The sequence below is a fragment of the Melanostigma gelatinosum genome (assembly GCF_949748355.1).
Source record: "Melanostigma gelatinosum genome assembly, chromosome: 14".
Classification (NCBI taxonomy): Eukaryota; Metazoa; Chordata; class Actinopteri; order Perciformes; family Zoarcidae; genus Melanostigma; species Melanostigma gelatinosum.
The window spans coordinates 2801640-2818726 of record NC_136647.1 but is presented as its reverse complement, the minus strand read 5'-3'; the positions used below and the strand labels follow the sequence as shown (position 1 = coordinate 2818726).

The 17087-nt window shown below is 41.3% G+C and overlaps 1 protein-coding gene across 1 annotated transcript; it reads right to left on the bottom strand.

Moving 5' to 3' along the window:
- Positions 1-263: 263 nt before the first annotated feature.
- On the bottom strand, positions 264-16062 carry slc22a5 (solute carrier family 22 member 5; the record flags this gene model as incomplete). Its single annotated transcript, XM_079283856.1, has 10 exons — positions 264-531; positions 999-1134; positions 1265-1447; positions 2849-3063; positions 3205-3293; positions 12718-12844; positions 12980-13151; positions 13296-13450; positions 15244-15347; positions 15673-16062. 10 exons carry the CDS (start codon positions 16060-16062, stop codon positions 423-425), a joined length of 1680 nt encoding a protein of 559 aa, XP_079139982.1. The 3' UTR covers positions 264-422.
- Between the last annotated feature and the right edge of the window lie 1025 nt (positions 16063-17087).

The following is a 17087-nucleotide window of genomic DNA, read 5'->3' as shown; positions in this document are numbered from 1 at the left end:
TGTCTGCTCTCGTCTCAGACCACTTCACTTCCTGCCAGTTTGAGGTTTTCAGCGATAACACATTGAGGAACATATTCATTCAGGATTTCTTTTTTTTATTGTTAAAAGATGAAAACAACTGTGTTGGGGGGGTTCATATGTTCACATTTTAACGTTTAATGTTCACATGTATTGTGTGGACGAATTTCAATTTCATACACACATTTTAAGATCTAAAAAATATTCTTTGCCACATTTCTAAAAAAAACGTTCTTGAATAATCATCTACTGAGTAGAAAAATAGAGAGTTTTAAAAAAAGGATAAAAACAACAGTCTTTGCAAGATGGCTTTTGGATCCCACTGCATGTTTTGGATTTCATGTTCAGATTATTACTTTCAAGAGAAATGTTGTTTTTCTTTCTTTGAAGGCCATTGAAAAAAGCTACAGAGGAAGAGTGTGCACATCAGACTTGGCTTCACATTGAATGAGTCGGTTCCTCCGTCCTTCATCTTTTACTACGTAGTTCCTCTTTTTGGGACCATTGCACAACCTGCAAATGAAAGAAACATCACGCTAAAAAATAGCACAGCTACACAAGATACAGAAATGGCAGTCTACATATCCATATTCCTTCATTGTGCACCTACGGGGGGGGGGGGATGTTGTAAAACCATTCCGTAATGGTGACCTAAAAAACGCGATGATCACAGTAAGCCCCGCCCTAAAGCATCCCCTGCTTTATGGTCTGTGTGACTCTAAATGGACCATATTGTACTAAATGAACATCATGCTGTATTGAAGAAGACTTGAAACTAGAGATTGAGACATAAACTCATGTTCACAATGTTTACTGAGGTAATAAATCAAGAGAGAAGTAGAGTAATTTTCTCATAGACTTCTATACAACCAGAGGAGTCGCCCCCTGGTGGACATTAGCGAGAATGCAAGTCCTAAGATATGACGCTTTGGCTTCACTCAGCAGAATCTGAGGTTGCCGCCTGAGTGAAATGCACCTACCCTTGATATTCTTGCATCTGCTCCATTGTTTCTGGAAGATCTCTGTTGAGGGTCTCCGGGAGGAAGAAGTTCACCACAGAGGAGGCAATTGTGAGACTTCCCATGACAATATAAGGCAGAACCTTATTATAAGTGCCTACAAATAACAAAGGAGCAAAATTCTACGTTAGAAAGTGACAAATTTACATATATTCACAGATATTATCCTAATGCGCTCTTCTTTTTATCTACTATTTCTGTAGATACTGTACTCAACAGCTACACACCTAGATAGATGACATAAGGAGCTGTGATGCTGCCAATGCGTGCAGCCGAGGAGCACATTCCCATGCCGACGTTCCTGAGTACGGTGGGGTAAAGCTCGGCAGTGTAGATGTAGACGATGCTGAAGGCCATGGTGAAGCCAAACTTTCCGGTCATTTCCAATGCCAGAGCAACATACTGAAGGGCTGAGGAGGAGAAGGAGAAGATATTCAGACTGAGCGATGAATGGATTCCCCAAATGCGTGCTGTTATATAGAGAGCAAAGTTATATATATATATGTTTTCTATGACTTGCTCTGCATAAGAGTGCCTGAATAATTATATTCAAATTTTAACACTTCAACAAAAGAAGAGCTGGAATTAAAGTGACCATGTGAACCTTCTTGAACCCGTGTCTGACAAAGTAATTCATAAGACATTATCTGGACGATGGCGTCTTTATCATCTTGACAAAGATAACAAAAAATGTCACAAGACAATAAAAAAACACACAGGAGTGTAATTTTTACACTCCTGTATTGCTATGAAATAAATTAATATTTCAGTAAGTTATTACAATTATTACAATTTGGGGGGTCATTTGGCCGGGTTTGTTTAACATGTAGCTTCACAAGTACCATCTGATGAAACACTGATGTTATGTATTCAATCGTTGCCACGTGCTGTCGTGGGAAAAACACGAGAAGAGGAGAAGGACATTTAGAGTGACACTACTCAGAAAGGGTATGCAACTTATATATTCCTCACGAGTAACGAGTTCCTCTGGGAAAGACAATAATTAACACGTGTCGTAAAACCAACTGCAGTCAAATTTATGACTATTTAGCTTGCACATTTGCACCCTCTATCACATATTTTTCTCTCTCCAGGCACCTTATGCTAAGCTACACTCATGTTAACTCCTTTATATCCGGTCGGCTGCTTTAATCTACGGCAATGCATCATATTCGATCAGATCGTCTCTGTCCTGTGAGAACCACTGGGGATGAAAGCATATCCATCCAATAGAAGGCAATGCGTTTGTGTTGACGGCACCAAATCTCCTGTAGGGGTCCCAAGGCTCTATTCTTTGACCAATTGTATTCACACTGTATATATATATATACATTAATGGCCCACCTAATGTATGCCAAATCATCAATATTCAGATGTAGCAGATGATGCAGTAACCTTTACTCCAGCCAGCTCAATTCTTACATCTGATGACCCATGTTCAGGACTGGTTCACTAAATCCTGTCTCTTATTGAGTACCAAAATGAAATGTCTGTATTTTTACACTGATTATATCTATTTATACTACGTGCTCTGTCCCTATCAAACAAACACATAAATAACAAAGGGGTGGCAGCAAAAATCTCAAAGGCAACATAAGCAAAGGACCTTTGTAATTTCTCTGAACTCTTATCTTATTTTACATGTCATGCTGCCATGTGTTTCAGATCGCTCATCACCTGTGGCTTTGGTGTTTTGTGTCCATAAATGTTTTAGTATGCAGTATAATCTATGATCACTGTGTGATAACACACTGTGGGAAAGGGTGTGTGGGAACATCGTCATTTAATTTTAACGTTCAACAGGATCTCACTGTTAGGGATGAACTGGATTAGAAGAAGAACTCCTCCTCCAATGACGAGGAACGATGACAGAAGCGCTTTTCTTGGACATCTCCTCAGCAGACAAGTAGAAACAATGTAGGCGGGAACCTCAGAAGTCGCTGATAAAAAACAGTTCATGAAGGGGTCGCCACTCAGGTTGGCGGTGTTCAGGGATAATCCAAAGTACCCGATGTTTATTGCCATCCTGAAAAAAGAAAAAAAACCTGTTTGTATTATCGTGTAAATGTCATTACGATGCACTTTTTTTTTTGTAAAAAAATACCTCACAACATCAAAAGTTAACTTTTATTTTACGTCATCATGAAGAAAAAAAACAACCACTCACCACAAAACAAGACACATCAGTGTGATGCATCTGATGTTCTTGGATTTCAGGACATCAAGCATGCTGTATGTCCTGCTCGGAGAGATTCCCTGTGGTTGAATCCAAAGAGACTTCATGTGGTTACATTCTCCAGAAACACAGAACATGTTACGAGCAGAGTGACGAATGGTTTCAGGGTAAAATAACAAACTCACACCATACATTAATGACCTACCTAATGTATGCAAAAACATCAAAACTCAATTGTATGCAGTCATTTGTACTGTTATGGGAAAATATGTCATGGTCTTATGCTTTAGGATTGAAGAATGTAAGTCTTTAAAAATGCAGGCACAAAACCTATTTGAGTAGATGATTCTATCAGTTTTGCATCCAGGTGTCTTGTTATTTGTTATCTGTTATCTTGTTATCTGTTTTCCTGTGCATTGTTTCTGTCTTCAAAGACGGCGACACACAGGTCTAGATTACGGTACTTCCTGCTGAGCATCAGCTGAAGAGCATGACCCTCTGTGTGTATATGTGATATGTGATGGTAAAACAGGCTTATTCAGACTCTGTATTTCTTGTATCTGAACTCTTTGATTGGGTCACAGTGACCCAATCAAAGGAAGCAGTATAAAGGTCCATGTATCTGACTATGTTGTCAGAGCACCTTACACAGATGACGGCGATGTGTCTGTGTGACGTGTTCTCTTTGCTTGCAAGCAAATAAATTGACTATTACAACTTTGATCGTTCATCCAGACTCTGTTTCATTTGACATTGATTTGTTAACACTTTAACACTCTTCTCCCGACTTTTCATAGAAATATTCCACAACAATTTGGCGTTGTCGGCAGGATTCGCTGTCTGTCTATCAGAGCTCCAGAGGGACTGACCGGAGGAGAAGGCCTCTCCAGGAATCCACAACTGAAGTTCCTGTCTCATACCTCATTAGCCGAGAGAGAGAGAGCCGGCAGACCCGAGGGAGTTTCTGATTGACGGCACGCGAATTCAACGAAAAAGAATTAATTTCTACAACGGGTAAGAAAGTTAAAATTCCAATTGTAAAAGTAATGGTAAAATTATACTAAGGTCATATGATTTAACAGACACAGATGAATGGTCAAGTAGTCATTTTTTTAAATTTTTATTATTTGGGTAAAACAATTGTTTTTGACGTTCGTGTTTTCGTTTTAAGAGTGTGGTTCATGTAAACTCCCTTTTTCATTTTCTGGCATATCACTATTTGCACGCTTTTACGTAGAAGACAGGATTGTGTTATACGGTGATGATTTAACTCAGAATAAAAACATTTTGAGATCGTAACACAGATCGCTTGACTACAGATATAGGTTTGTTGTAAGACCGTTGTTATGCGCTAAATACGTGAATTCTACTAAAGTAATTGATAGAATAAGATTCGTGCGCCAATACGTGAATTCTATACTGATAGAATAAGACCGTGACAAATAATTAAACGTGAACTTCAAATAAGGTTTTTGCAAAATTTTTCCTTGGTAAAGAAATTAAGCCTTACGACGACGGTCGTATTGTAACGGTAACGTTAACGTATCCACGCCTGAAAGATGGGTGGTAAAGATAGTAAGAGCGCGGAGCCCTCGGGTCCGATAGTGGATGTGATGAGACAGAAAGATGGAAACTGGTGTTTAGAATGCCTCACGTGCTGGTTAAAGGAGTTTGGTTTTCCTGAAAACGGCTGATTGAGCGCCGCGAAGCTCAAAATGTTAAGAGGGGATTTAGAAGGTAAATTGAAACAGATTAAATGTATGAAGAAAGACCGAGTCAAAGACTTAGAAATAAAAAGGTGAAGCAGATACAAATAAGTTGATGTCCAAGAGGAATGCAGGGGGACACACACACACACACACACACACACACCCACAGAGGCACGCACACACAGAAACACAGAGATCTAAGCATTGTATCTCTACATGAGACAACGTTGTCTAACATTTGCTGCTGAACTTTCGGCAGCTGTTTTGTTTTGGTTGTTTTGTTGATTTTTAGTCCTTGGTCCTGGTCTGGGGATTCCGCTTCCTGCTGTATGCTCCCCAGCCACAAACAACTTGAACGACACCCACCACTCAACACGTCGAGGATGAAGAAGACGAACGAGACTCGTCAAAATCTACAGGTACCATGTCAATGCTCACAACTACAGAAAATGTCTGCGGCATTCAAACCTGCAGTGAGTGCATACGACAATGGTGAAAACTGGCCGTAGCGTATCAACATGCGGTGACAGCCCTGACTGAACTTTGTAAGAAGGCTTTCCGCCATCCATAAGCCTGGAGAACATCACACAAGAGAGTTGTGTGACATGCAGCATGCTGAACATGAGGATCAGTTCAACAACGGACAACAGAGAAGTTTCGTCAGCACAGATGCAAGCATGCCCAGCTGATCAGGGCATGAGAGGAAGCTGAAAGAGACTTTGACACACACCAACTGAAGACTTTGTGTGCCATACATGTGGCAGCTTGAACATTGAGGAACGGATGCTCACGCTCCATGAACAAGGAGTGGTGGGAGGGCTCGACAATCAGCCATCAGGGGGGGGTGCAGCAGGGACCGGAGTGAGACCAGAGCTGGACCAACGACGCGCACACAAATACAACACAGAGGGTGAGTTAACTTTAGATTCTTTAGATGACAAACTTGTACATTTAATACACACATTAGGAACTAGACAAACACCACTCACACCCACATATGTATTCGAATGAGATTGAAGGATTTAGAAAGTCACAGCAAGTCACGTTAACTGTTAAGAAAAAAAAAGAGAAAATGTTTAGACTGTCACATGCAGGCTGATTCACTTCACTGCACAGCACATGGGTTACGTGAACGAGATGCAAGGTTAGAGGAAGTAAGAGTTTGTTGGACAAAAAGTACTGCTGCTGTCTGTTTCTCTGTGTCCCACACAATCTGAGTTTGTAAAGGGGGAGGATTCCACATGTTTCCACATGTTTCCACATGTTTCCACATGTTTCCACATGGTACAAGCCCAGGACTGGTGTGAAGGACATGTCTGACTGGCAGCAAGTCAGACTCAATTCACTGACTTCAGCAATATAGAGGATCCTGGTAATGTACAGTAACAAAGGTGACTTACACAAATCAATTTTATCAGTAAAAAGAGTCATTCAACTTATGTTTGATAAAACACACACACACATCTGTCAACATGGCTGAGCTGTCTCAAATGAGAGGCTATTGAAAGTATTACACCTGTTTTTGAGTTTTTATTGAAGGCTGTATTAATAATGGAGTGTGATGATTCACCAGTGTGCACACTAAAATTTACCGGTAAAGAAAATTCATGGTCTGAGGGAACCAATTGAGTGACGATTTGGCGAACATTTGTAAGCAGGTTTGGTGCAGCCGCGAGCACCTCAAATTTCTAATCCACACACCATTATGTCACTCATCCCTCCAGACTTATTTCGTCGTCGACTTGGCCAATGCATATTTTATTTTATTTTATTTTTTTATTTTTCCTGTACCTGTGCACAAGGACAGTCAATTTTTTTGCTTTCTCATAAAGGAAGAGGCTCTACCTGGACCCAGGTGTCCTTAGGGTTATTCAGAAAGATAGGATTAGATTAGATTAGGACAACTTTATTAATCCCCAGTGGGGAAAAACTTTTGCCACCCAAAAGCCCTGATGTGTTTAACAAAGCCTTGTGAAACAATCTGGTTGATTTACACTTACCAAATGGTTCAGCCTTTTTACGATATGTTGATGATATCATGATTTGCAGGCCAAAGAAGAAGCATGTAAATTAGAATAATTTAGACTTACAGTTGTCCTATTTAGGTTTTGGCTCAAGCCTAACCGTCCAAATTGCAATTTGCTCTCGATAAAGTTTCATATCTGGGACATGTGATCACAGCAGAGGACAAAAACCCTCCCTCCCAAAATATTACAGGCAATTCAAACTGTGCCTAAACTATAAACTAAGAAACGAATGATGAGCTTCTTAGGAATGACGTCATATTATAGAAAGTGGATCCCAAACTAGTCAGAAAGAGAGGTACTCCTCTCTTCCATGATTCATGGTAATATCTTTATGCGCAAGACAAACTGACCCAGACTGATTACTTGACTGCTGTTTTTAATGACATAGAGGACGCATTACTATCAGCTCCGACATTTGGACTATCTGAACTTGACACACTGTTCATATAATACGTTGACCTGAGAGACGGTTACATGACATTAGTTTAGACTTAGGAACATGGGGGAAGACAAAGGCCTGGTTACTCGACTAGGTTAGACCTCACAGCACCGGACCTCTTCTGTCTGCATGCTGTTGCACGTGATATTGCGACATGTTTCCTTATGCTGTTTTTTTTTACAGATTAGAGAAAATGAATACAATGAATGGAACACTACTTTGAAACGATACTACCCTTAATCCTAACACTCTTTTTCCTCCTCCAGCAGATGGAAGGCTGATTAACTATGTAGTTTCTCTTCAACAGGTCTGCATACAGAGACCTGACCTCACCGACACTCCCACTAACGCTTTTGATCCCATTTCTACAGGAAATGCTGAAGCTGATGTGTGAAGGCGATTTTTTTTGTTTTTGTTTTAGGTTCGGTGTGTCTACGGAAATATTTCTCACTTAGGATATTCGATTGTTGTAAAATTATGTATGGCTTAGCTTAGATAGATTGCTATGTGGTCTCTTCCATTATTACGCTAAATTAGGTTACAGCAGAGCTTATCGTACTCATGGAAGCCTGCAAACTCGCAGAGGGTAACACTGTGACTATTCACACTGACTGCAGATATGATTTTGGTGCATTATGGAAACACAGACAGTTTTCTAAAATCTGACGGTAAACCTTGTTTGCCTAAACATTATTTCTCACTGAGTTGACTCATGGGTTAGACCATGTGTCAAAAGGGGGGATGTTAAATGTTAAGCATTAAATGAAACACTTAAGACCAAGTTAGCTAAATGTTGTGCTGACACACACAGGTCTGTCTTGGACAAAAGCTTTTGGTTTTCCTCCCCATGTGGGCACGGAAGCACCGAGAGCACCATTTCCCTCAAACCGCCTTATGCGAACATAAAATGTAAACATATTGTGCACAATTGTCGTCTGCTCTATCTAACATAAGACAACAGGTGTCTGCTGCCCTCCCGAGACCAGCTGAAGGACCTCTCCATAAGCTGCAGCCTGGTGATTTCGTGGTGGTGAAAGATTTCAGAAGGAAGCATTGGAACTCACGACGTTGGCTGGGTCCATTCCAGGTCCTCCTTGTCACTCAAACGGCTGTCAAAGTAGCTGAGAGGGCAACCTGGGTTCACGCGTCACACTGCAAAAAGGTTCCAGACCCAGGAGAAGCTTCAGGTGAGCGAGCGCCTACACCAAGTGTCAGCCAACCGGCACCACCGAGGGACGAGAGACGGACGACGGTGCCATCGACAGATGAGATGCAGTGATTCACGGACGGGATCACGACGAGCAGTTAGCCGACAGACACGTGCGTGTTCTGTGTTTACTGTCTACAACTGGACGTGGATGCCACGCAAGAAAGACGGCTAGAAGAGCCCCTCTCGACACGTGTTTGTGCCAGCAAACACAAGAAAAGAAGACCGGTCAGGCTTCTAAAGGACGAAAAACTTTTTATTATAACTATATTCACATTATTGCTCGTTTTGTGTTCATTTTATTTCTGTATTATTCAATCTGTCTGAGCGGACCAAAGAGAGAGAGTGGCGAGATAACAGTGTCTCTGACAGTTTTGTGGAAACCTCACGGTGTCAACGCAAACAAAGCTGCTCACACAAACCAGTTGCTCGGGTGAATTCCATACAAACTTGGTGGCTGTTGCACTCTTTCACCATGGAACGACGACGCCCCTGGAGCCCACTGAGGAGAGTGGGGGGGACTCGTTTCATTTGTTGTTTATTTGTGGTCATTGGGTTATGTTTTTTATTTACTCTTCTTGTATGGCACCACAAACAGATGAGAAGCAACCACGACCAGCGCCACAACACGACTTTTGACTCAGACAATGACAACTCAACAACGCATAACCGTACCAGACGCACCGCAGTAAAAAACTTAAAACATGATTGGCTCGACAACAACCCAGGTGCATTAATCCACGTCTATTCAAAAAATATGTGGTGGCGATACGCACACTATTCAGCCCGCAAACAAAACCGCACTAACTGCTATGTCTGCTCAATGATGCCGGCCTCATCTCACCAACCACGTATAATAGCGACTAGGTCTCTAGGTCCTACAGAGGACTGTTTCGTAAGTCAAGCAGTTTTAGGGTATTACAGTCCTTATGCAGCATGGACTACAGTAAACAGCACTATGTGCACAAAAACACATCCAATACAGAGATACCGCGGAAGCAGCTCTACTTCGTCCCAATTCCATGCATCATACGTACAGTATGCACCAAACTTGAACTTTACATTTTGTTTTGCGCGTAAAGGCTCGAAATCAGTCGGCCAACTTCACCCTTCTATGTGCAACGTGACTTTCATAGGGGCAGTTACTGCTAGGGACAAAGACTGTTCCCTATTCGGCGACACATCCGATCATCCAGCTGTCACCATGGAGGGCAACTACCGTCTTTCGTGTGCAAATAGCTCAGGTAATGTAACAGCTGCTTCTATAAGGAGGTGCATGCAACTAGGGAACATTGAGGACTGCATACTCGTTAAAGACTGCACGCCAGTTCCATTTTACCTGCGACAGTTTTCATGCGATGGGTGGAAATATGTGGCACGAGATACAGCGGACTGCCCAGCAGGAGTTAAATGCTCTCTAGCTCACCACACAGTGCTTCCCGGTAAAAACGGAACATATCCGGTTACAGATGGGTGGTGGCTCTGTGGTCACACAGTGTATGTTGTACTACCTCCAGATTGGGAGGGAGTTTGCGCTCCAGTATCAATATCCGACCACACAGTAATAATATCAGCAGCGCCCAACACACGTTTTTCTCGCGACTTAGAATTCAAACCGCATGATCCAGTTTGGGGTTCAAACGTCCCGGACGAATTCAAACACAAGAGCGTCGGCTCCAAAATTATCCTTTCACTGTTCCCGGGGTTGGGAACGGGCAAGAACATGTTACACTCTTGCGGCGTTCACAGGAATCACTGAAGAATTGACTGGCCTGCGCCTTATGGTTATGCAAAATAGAATGGTTTTAGATCAATTGACGGCACCACAGGGTGGCGTTTGTGCCATTGTTGGGGAAACTTGCTGTACATATATTCCAGAAAATGACGCTCATGGTCATATCATTGCACAAGCAATTCACAACATCACTAAAATACAGGAAGCTATGGCTAAAGATGGTACTCCATCTCCAGACTGGCTTACAGGTTTATGGTACTCATGGAAGGGAATTTTGATACAAGCAGCCATTATCCTCTGTGCGTTCTTTGTATTCGTACTTTGCGTAATCCCACTACTCAGAAACATGATCTCTCACCTATTCACCAAACAGCTGACTATGTATTGTCGTGTGGCAACCAACGACCAGAGACTTGACCTGTTTCCTAGTACTGACTATGCGGACGACTTTGACAGCAACACTGACTCCTTTGATGATTTTGATGTGCAGGTCTAAAGTCTTTGATTTTTAATTATTTTATCTTTGTGGTTATTGAACTGTACTGCTTAGACAGTTTATGATTATTAACCCTTGTGTTAATTGAATTATATTGCCTGCTACATTTATGGGATCTTTTATCTCACAAGAACAGTTTTTCTTCAGTTCTCTCACATGATGTATTTTTCAAATCATATTGTTGGGTAATACTTCTGTTGTAATTGAAATGTCCTTATAACATATTTTTACTATATTGTGTGATTTCTATGTAATCAAAGAGTGGAATGTTATGGGAAAATATGTCATGGTCTTATGCTTTAGGATTGAAGAATGTAAGTCTTTAAAAATGCAGGCACAAAACCTATTTGAGTAGATGATTCTATCAGTTTTGCATCCAGGTGTCTTGTTATTTGTTATCTGTTATCTTGTTATCTGTTTTCCTGTGCATTGTTTCTGTCTTCAAAGACGGCGACACACAGGTCTAGATTACGGTACTTCCTGCTGAGCATCAGCTGAAGAGCATGACCCTCTGTGTGTATATGTGATATGTGATGGTAAAACAGGCTTATTCAGACTCTGTATTTCTTGTATCTGAACTCTTTGATTGGGTCACAGTGACCCAATCAAAGGAAGCAGTATAAAGGTCCATGTATCTGACTATGTTGTCAGAGCACCTTACACAGATGACGGCGATGTGTCTGTGTGACGTGTTCTCTTTGCTTGCAAGCAAATAAATTGACTATTACAACTTTGATCGTTCATCCAGACTCTGTTTCATTTGACATTGATTTGTTAACACTTTAACACTCTTCTCCCGACTTTTCATAGAAATATTCCACAACAGTACTCGTGAAAGATATCTAAACCCCTACATCTGCAATAAACCATGTTCAGGACTGACTCACGAAATCATGTCTTTTATTGGCCGTGTTTCCGTTCAATTGTTGAGCAAATTTCAAGTACAATTTTAAAATGTTGCTGAAAAAGTAACGTGAATGAGGCGTGTTTTCATCAGCCGCTTTGGAGCGAATAAGGTCAGAGGGTGGTGCTACAGGCGACACATGGCTGTAATCCAAAAGTTAAACGAGTAGAAGAAGAGGCCGATGTTTCGAAACGGAAACAAAACAGGTCACATGACCATGTGACCATCTACCAGAAAAACACCTTCAGGAATTTGTTCGCTACTATCGGCCGAGTTTCATGTTTCTGGAGACGAAGACAAGCATTTGCACGTTATTTCATCAACCTCAGAAAACATGTCAAGAAACACAGATCTTTGTCTCTTAAAAGTTATTTGGAATATTATTATGTCATCACTTGACGGAGAAATGTCATGCTAAGCAGAATCAGACATAACAATAGCATACATGAACCGGAAGAGGAACAAATGTTACGACAAAATGATTTATTTATTGCCCCCATGAGTCTAAAAAGACTCATTTTTGGGGCCATTATAATTAAACGGAGTGTCTATTTGCACCCTGATGAGAATAGTCACATGCCAGCTATTTGGCTGTTTACACCTACATTTAAATGTGCTACTTAGTTATAGCTAGCTAGCTAATTGTTAGTAGTTATATAGCTAGCTATTAGCTATTACTACTAAATATTTAGGAGTAATAGTAGTGGTAGTATAAAGGGTGACATGGGGATTAGGTTGTGGTGGATGAGTGGGTCAAACACACGGGTTGAAATTCTATGAGAAGACTATTTTTATACTTAATTGAATAATCATTTTCTGTTTCTTTACATTGTTATTTTCAGTCACAGTTTGGTTAGGTTTGGGAGAAATATAGCCTCCAGTATGATGTACACGTAAAGTATCTAATGTGTGCTAATAGTATTGTTGGCTCAGGTGTAAATTGTACACGTTGGTTATTCCTCCAGGGTGCAGATATGTGAAGCTCACCTCGGATTCTTTAAAGATTACAGCCGGTGCTTCGACCTTATTTTTCCTCGCAGCTTCCCTGACGATGGCCTCCGCCTCGTCTATTCTTCCCTGAGTGATGAGCCACCGAGGAGACTCTGGGATGAACCTGCACAATCAATACGCGTTTAGTATGAATGTTGACTAAATACGTTTTTATTCAATTATAATTATCACATCTTCAGGGACGCTGATTTTGGGGCACAAAATATGACTTCATCAATGAGAATTACAAGTGACGTACCACCACAGTGGGACGTAGACCACAGAAGTCATGGACAGAACGGCAAGCAGAGTCCTCCATTCTCGGATGCCGTATGCGATCCAGGGCAGAGTCATGTACCCGATGCAATAGAAAAGGAAGGCCCCGAGAGTTGTGAAGAGCACTCGCATAGTTTTACTGAAAACCTCCGTCCCTGCCCGAGATAGAAAATCATTAGGGTTTGGTGATGGGCATGAGATTTAGAAGCGATGAACCATTATGTCAAAGTATCCATTCATGCAGGCGACAATGATTTCTGGCTATGAGACCAAACACAGGAGACGTTTGCAATGCATACCGAGTACAAAGGCAGAAATATAGAGGGATATCTGGGAGGCCCCAACAAAGAGGAACATGATGCAGAACATCCTCCATGAGTGAGAGAAGGACTGAAGCAGGACTGAGAGGCACTGGGCTGCGAGGGAGATGAACACAACCTTCTTCCTCCCATACCTGGATGGAAACAAGTCATTGACAGTAATTCACAAACACGGTGCATTTAGAAACTAAGAGGACATTTGTGATGGCTTTTGTCCCGTTTTACACTAAAATCCCTCCATTGAGGACAATGCAGCTGCGCTTACGTGCAACACGAGGAATGTTGTTCACTGGCCACCTTGCCTTGAGGCCTTTTTGGTGCGCCTCCTTTCAAGGAACTTGAAGCTGCGTGCAACTTAGTTGCATCAAATGCAATGCAACGAAGTTAGTTTAATGCATTTTTTTTGCAACTTGGTTTATGCAACAGCCAAACAAAATGCTGATAACAAGCCACATGACTTATGTTCAGCAACAGCTGGGACTTGCAAGACAGTTCAATTGTTTTTTGCAGAGGACTTTGTTCGGGGCAGAAAAGGATGATTTACATGGAAGCTTGGCAGTTTTATAATTTAAAGTTGTATTGTGTGTTGTACTGTGAGTTCAACACTTCAAACTGGGTTGTTGCGTGACCTCAAAAAGGAAATGTAACGAAAGTTTCAATGAGCTTTTAGACAGAAATGACACAACATGAGGACTGTTTTAAACGTGCCCGATGTAATAACGTCTTCTCCTGAACTGCTTGTGACATCCAAGTGTTAAAAGTCACCCATCAATGTGACACAATGATCAAAAAGCTGTAAAACCTCAGAGGCCCTCACCCCCTCCTCCCCAACCATCGGGCGGACAGTTTTCACAGCTGCAAAAGGGCGAAATAGTTAAACTCAAGTGCTGCACACTGCTGTGTCCTGAGCTCTTTTCTACAATCAAAGACACACGACACGAATGTCTGTCAGGGCAGAACGCTTACCACAGCTCAGATCAAATGTTCTACGTATTTCAGAGCATTTCAATTCTCAATTCAATTCTAAATTCAATCTAATAACCTTAACGAAGAGCAGTTACAGCACCACTAAGGCAGGAGTGTAACACATGCAGGGTCAAGGGTCTGGACCACAGGGTGACTATGCAAAGAGTGGAATTAGCAGAGAATTTTTCAATAAAACACTATTCTATCCTATTTGTCTGCTGGGGGTGGTGCTGTCCTAATAAGAGTAGCCGGCCCGATGCTGGATGTTTATGTACAGCCAAGAAAATCGGACCAGTTTAGAGCGATCAAGGAAGACGATATTCGGCGCCACTATCAGACTCGTCACAACTTGAAAAGCCAGAGAACTTGAGAAGATAAATGAATTGTCTGTTTTAGTCTTGTTCATCCTCTGTTTGGTAAATGGATTGTTCATTAATTGTGTAAATATTTTCAGAAAAACTTGGTGGCGTTGTAATTAATAGGTTATTGTGATATGGTTTAACTGGTCCAGCCCCTATTATATATCATTCTAATGATATCTGCACTCAGGACATGGTGCTGCAGTCTTATCATTTAAAACTCTTCCTGTAATGGATGTAGTTCAGTCGACTCTGGCAAGTTCTCCTGTCTGAGTACACATGATAACACCACATTATAGATCCCTACAAGGCTTTCTGGCACGCCAGAACATTTCATCAAGACAAAGATGTTTAAGAAACCATCACTGTAAGACTGGTTAAAGCAGGAGACTTCTACCTCAGTGCAACCTCGCTTGGAGGAGATCAACTTCAACAGCAGATGGAGCTGTTGTTATTATAATGATATCATCTACTCTCCAGCAACAGCTCACCTAGTAAAGGACAACAACTTCTTACTGTACATAAAATACATTCAAGGTTCATATTGGACGATGAGAGGAATACATTTTGGGAACTTTTACTGATAAACAAGGATGAAATACCTGTCAGAAAGATGTCCTGAGATTAGGGACCCAAAGAGGTATCCCACAAAGAGAGTCGACGACGCAAAGGGAACTTTCCACTTGTCGTCACAAACCAGGTCCCACTGTGAAAACATGGGAATTACAAACATATTTAAAACCAAAAAGGGAAAAAGACAAGGCAAACTGAAAAACGTGCTCAATCATGAATGAATGAATGAATGAATTTTATTTATATAGCGCTTTTCACAGACAGTACTATCACAAAGTGCTTAACAGAGCAGACATTTAAAAGCATAAAAAACACAATGTGACCCTACGGTCAATAAATTACATACACAGAGTGAATAAAAAATGTTAAAGAATAAAATAAAAATAAAATAAAAATGTAAAACAAATGTTAAGAGCAGGTCTAGGACATGGGTTTACTTTTACACAAATCATACTGACCTCGGTGACTATGTTGGATCGGTAGATGTCTTTGCTGTAGTGCCATCCATCTAAACACCGCTCCTGCTCCAGGTCAGTGGGGTTCACATCTCTCCCGGGAACAAGTCCTCGAGCGGAGAGATTCCTCACCACGTCCAGCCTGTATCTGCTGCACTGGCTCTGCACCTCCTCGCCGTCCGCTGTCGTGAGCGGAACGATGGCCTTCGTCCACTCCTCGGTCAGGTTGACGTCTGGAATGAGACAGCGGTGCTTCGGAGTCGCCCCGACAAAGACGATGTAAAGACCGTTGAATCCAGTTGAGACAAAAACTGTGTTCAGGAGGAAGAATGTGTTCCAGAAATAAGGACCGTTCTGACCGAGGAATGCAGTGTCTTCATCATAGTCTCCCATTCTTTATGAGGAAAAAAAACAAAAAAGCTCCCTGTTTTTGAGGGAGAAAAAGAAAACTGAAATTCTTCAGAGTTTGAGCCGTGGTGGTGTCCCTCTAGAGGTCTTGAGCTTAGTGTGTTTGAGCTCTCTTAGGAGCAGAGTGAGCTGGTCCCTCTGTGGGACGGGAGGCACAAATAAAAAACTTCAGTTTCCGTCCTGAGAGAGTATTAAACCTCCTTTTCAAGGGGATCACTTTTTCCTTCTTAGAGTGCCTTCGGACTGCCGGCTCCACCGTCTCTGTTCATGAGCAGACTGTTTATCTGGGATCGGTGAATAACAGTCCTCTCACTCACTGATTTGATTTGAATGAAAGTAAAAAATGATCAAAAGCTTGAGTGTGACCAATCTATCCTCCCAGCCAGAGCACCGCTCTGGTCAAAGAGGTGTTTTCTCCAAACAACATTCCGCACTTATAAATACCCCCAAAGAAGTGCACGTGCCTGTACTCTAAATGCTGCTAAGTAGCATTAGGACCGACTAGTTTCAAGCCACACTGCAGAGGCAAGCATGCTTTTATGTAAAGGCTCAGCAGGCAGTGTAGCAATCCTGTACGCAGGCTTTCGATTGTAAAATAAACATGTTGATTTAACTGTAATAAACTGCTAAAATGGTTTGTTAAAAACACACTGAGTTTCACAGCAACACCATTTTCAGTCTGTTGTATGAATATGTTCATTGCATGTTAATTGTAAAACAACACAAGAAAATTTGTTTAGTTGAAATCATTCTCAATAAAAGTGAATATTTCTAATAAAGGTTGTATATTTTGTTTATTGATTATATTATTATTATTATATTTATTGGTTATTATTTCGCTTTTATATATATACATACACTGCCATTCACAAGTTTGGGATTGCTTGCCCCAAACCTTGTTATTGTGTATATTATTAATTTCCTGAATTTACTACAGATTTAGGTGTTCTGTGTAACAGTAGGCGTTAGGCCACAGAGTAACACTATTAATCACTTCAATCGGCACCTGA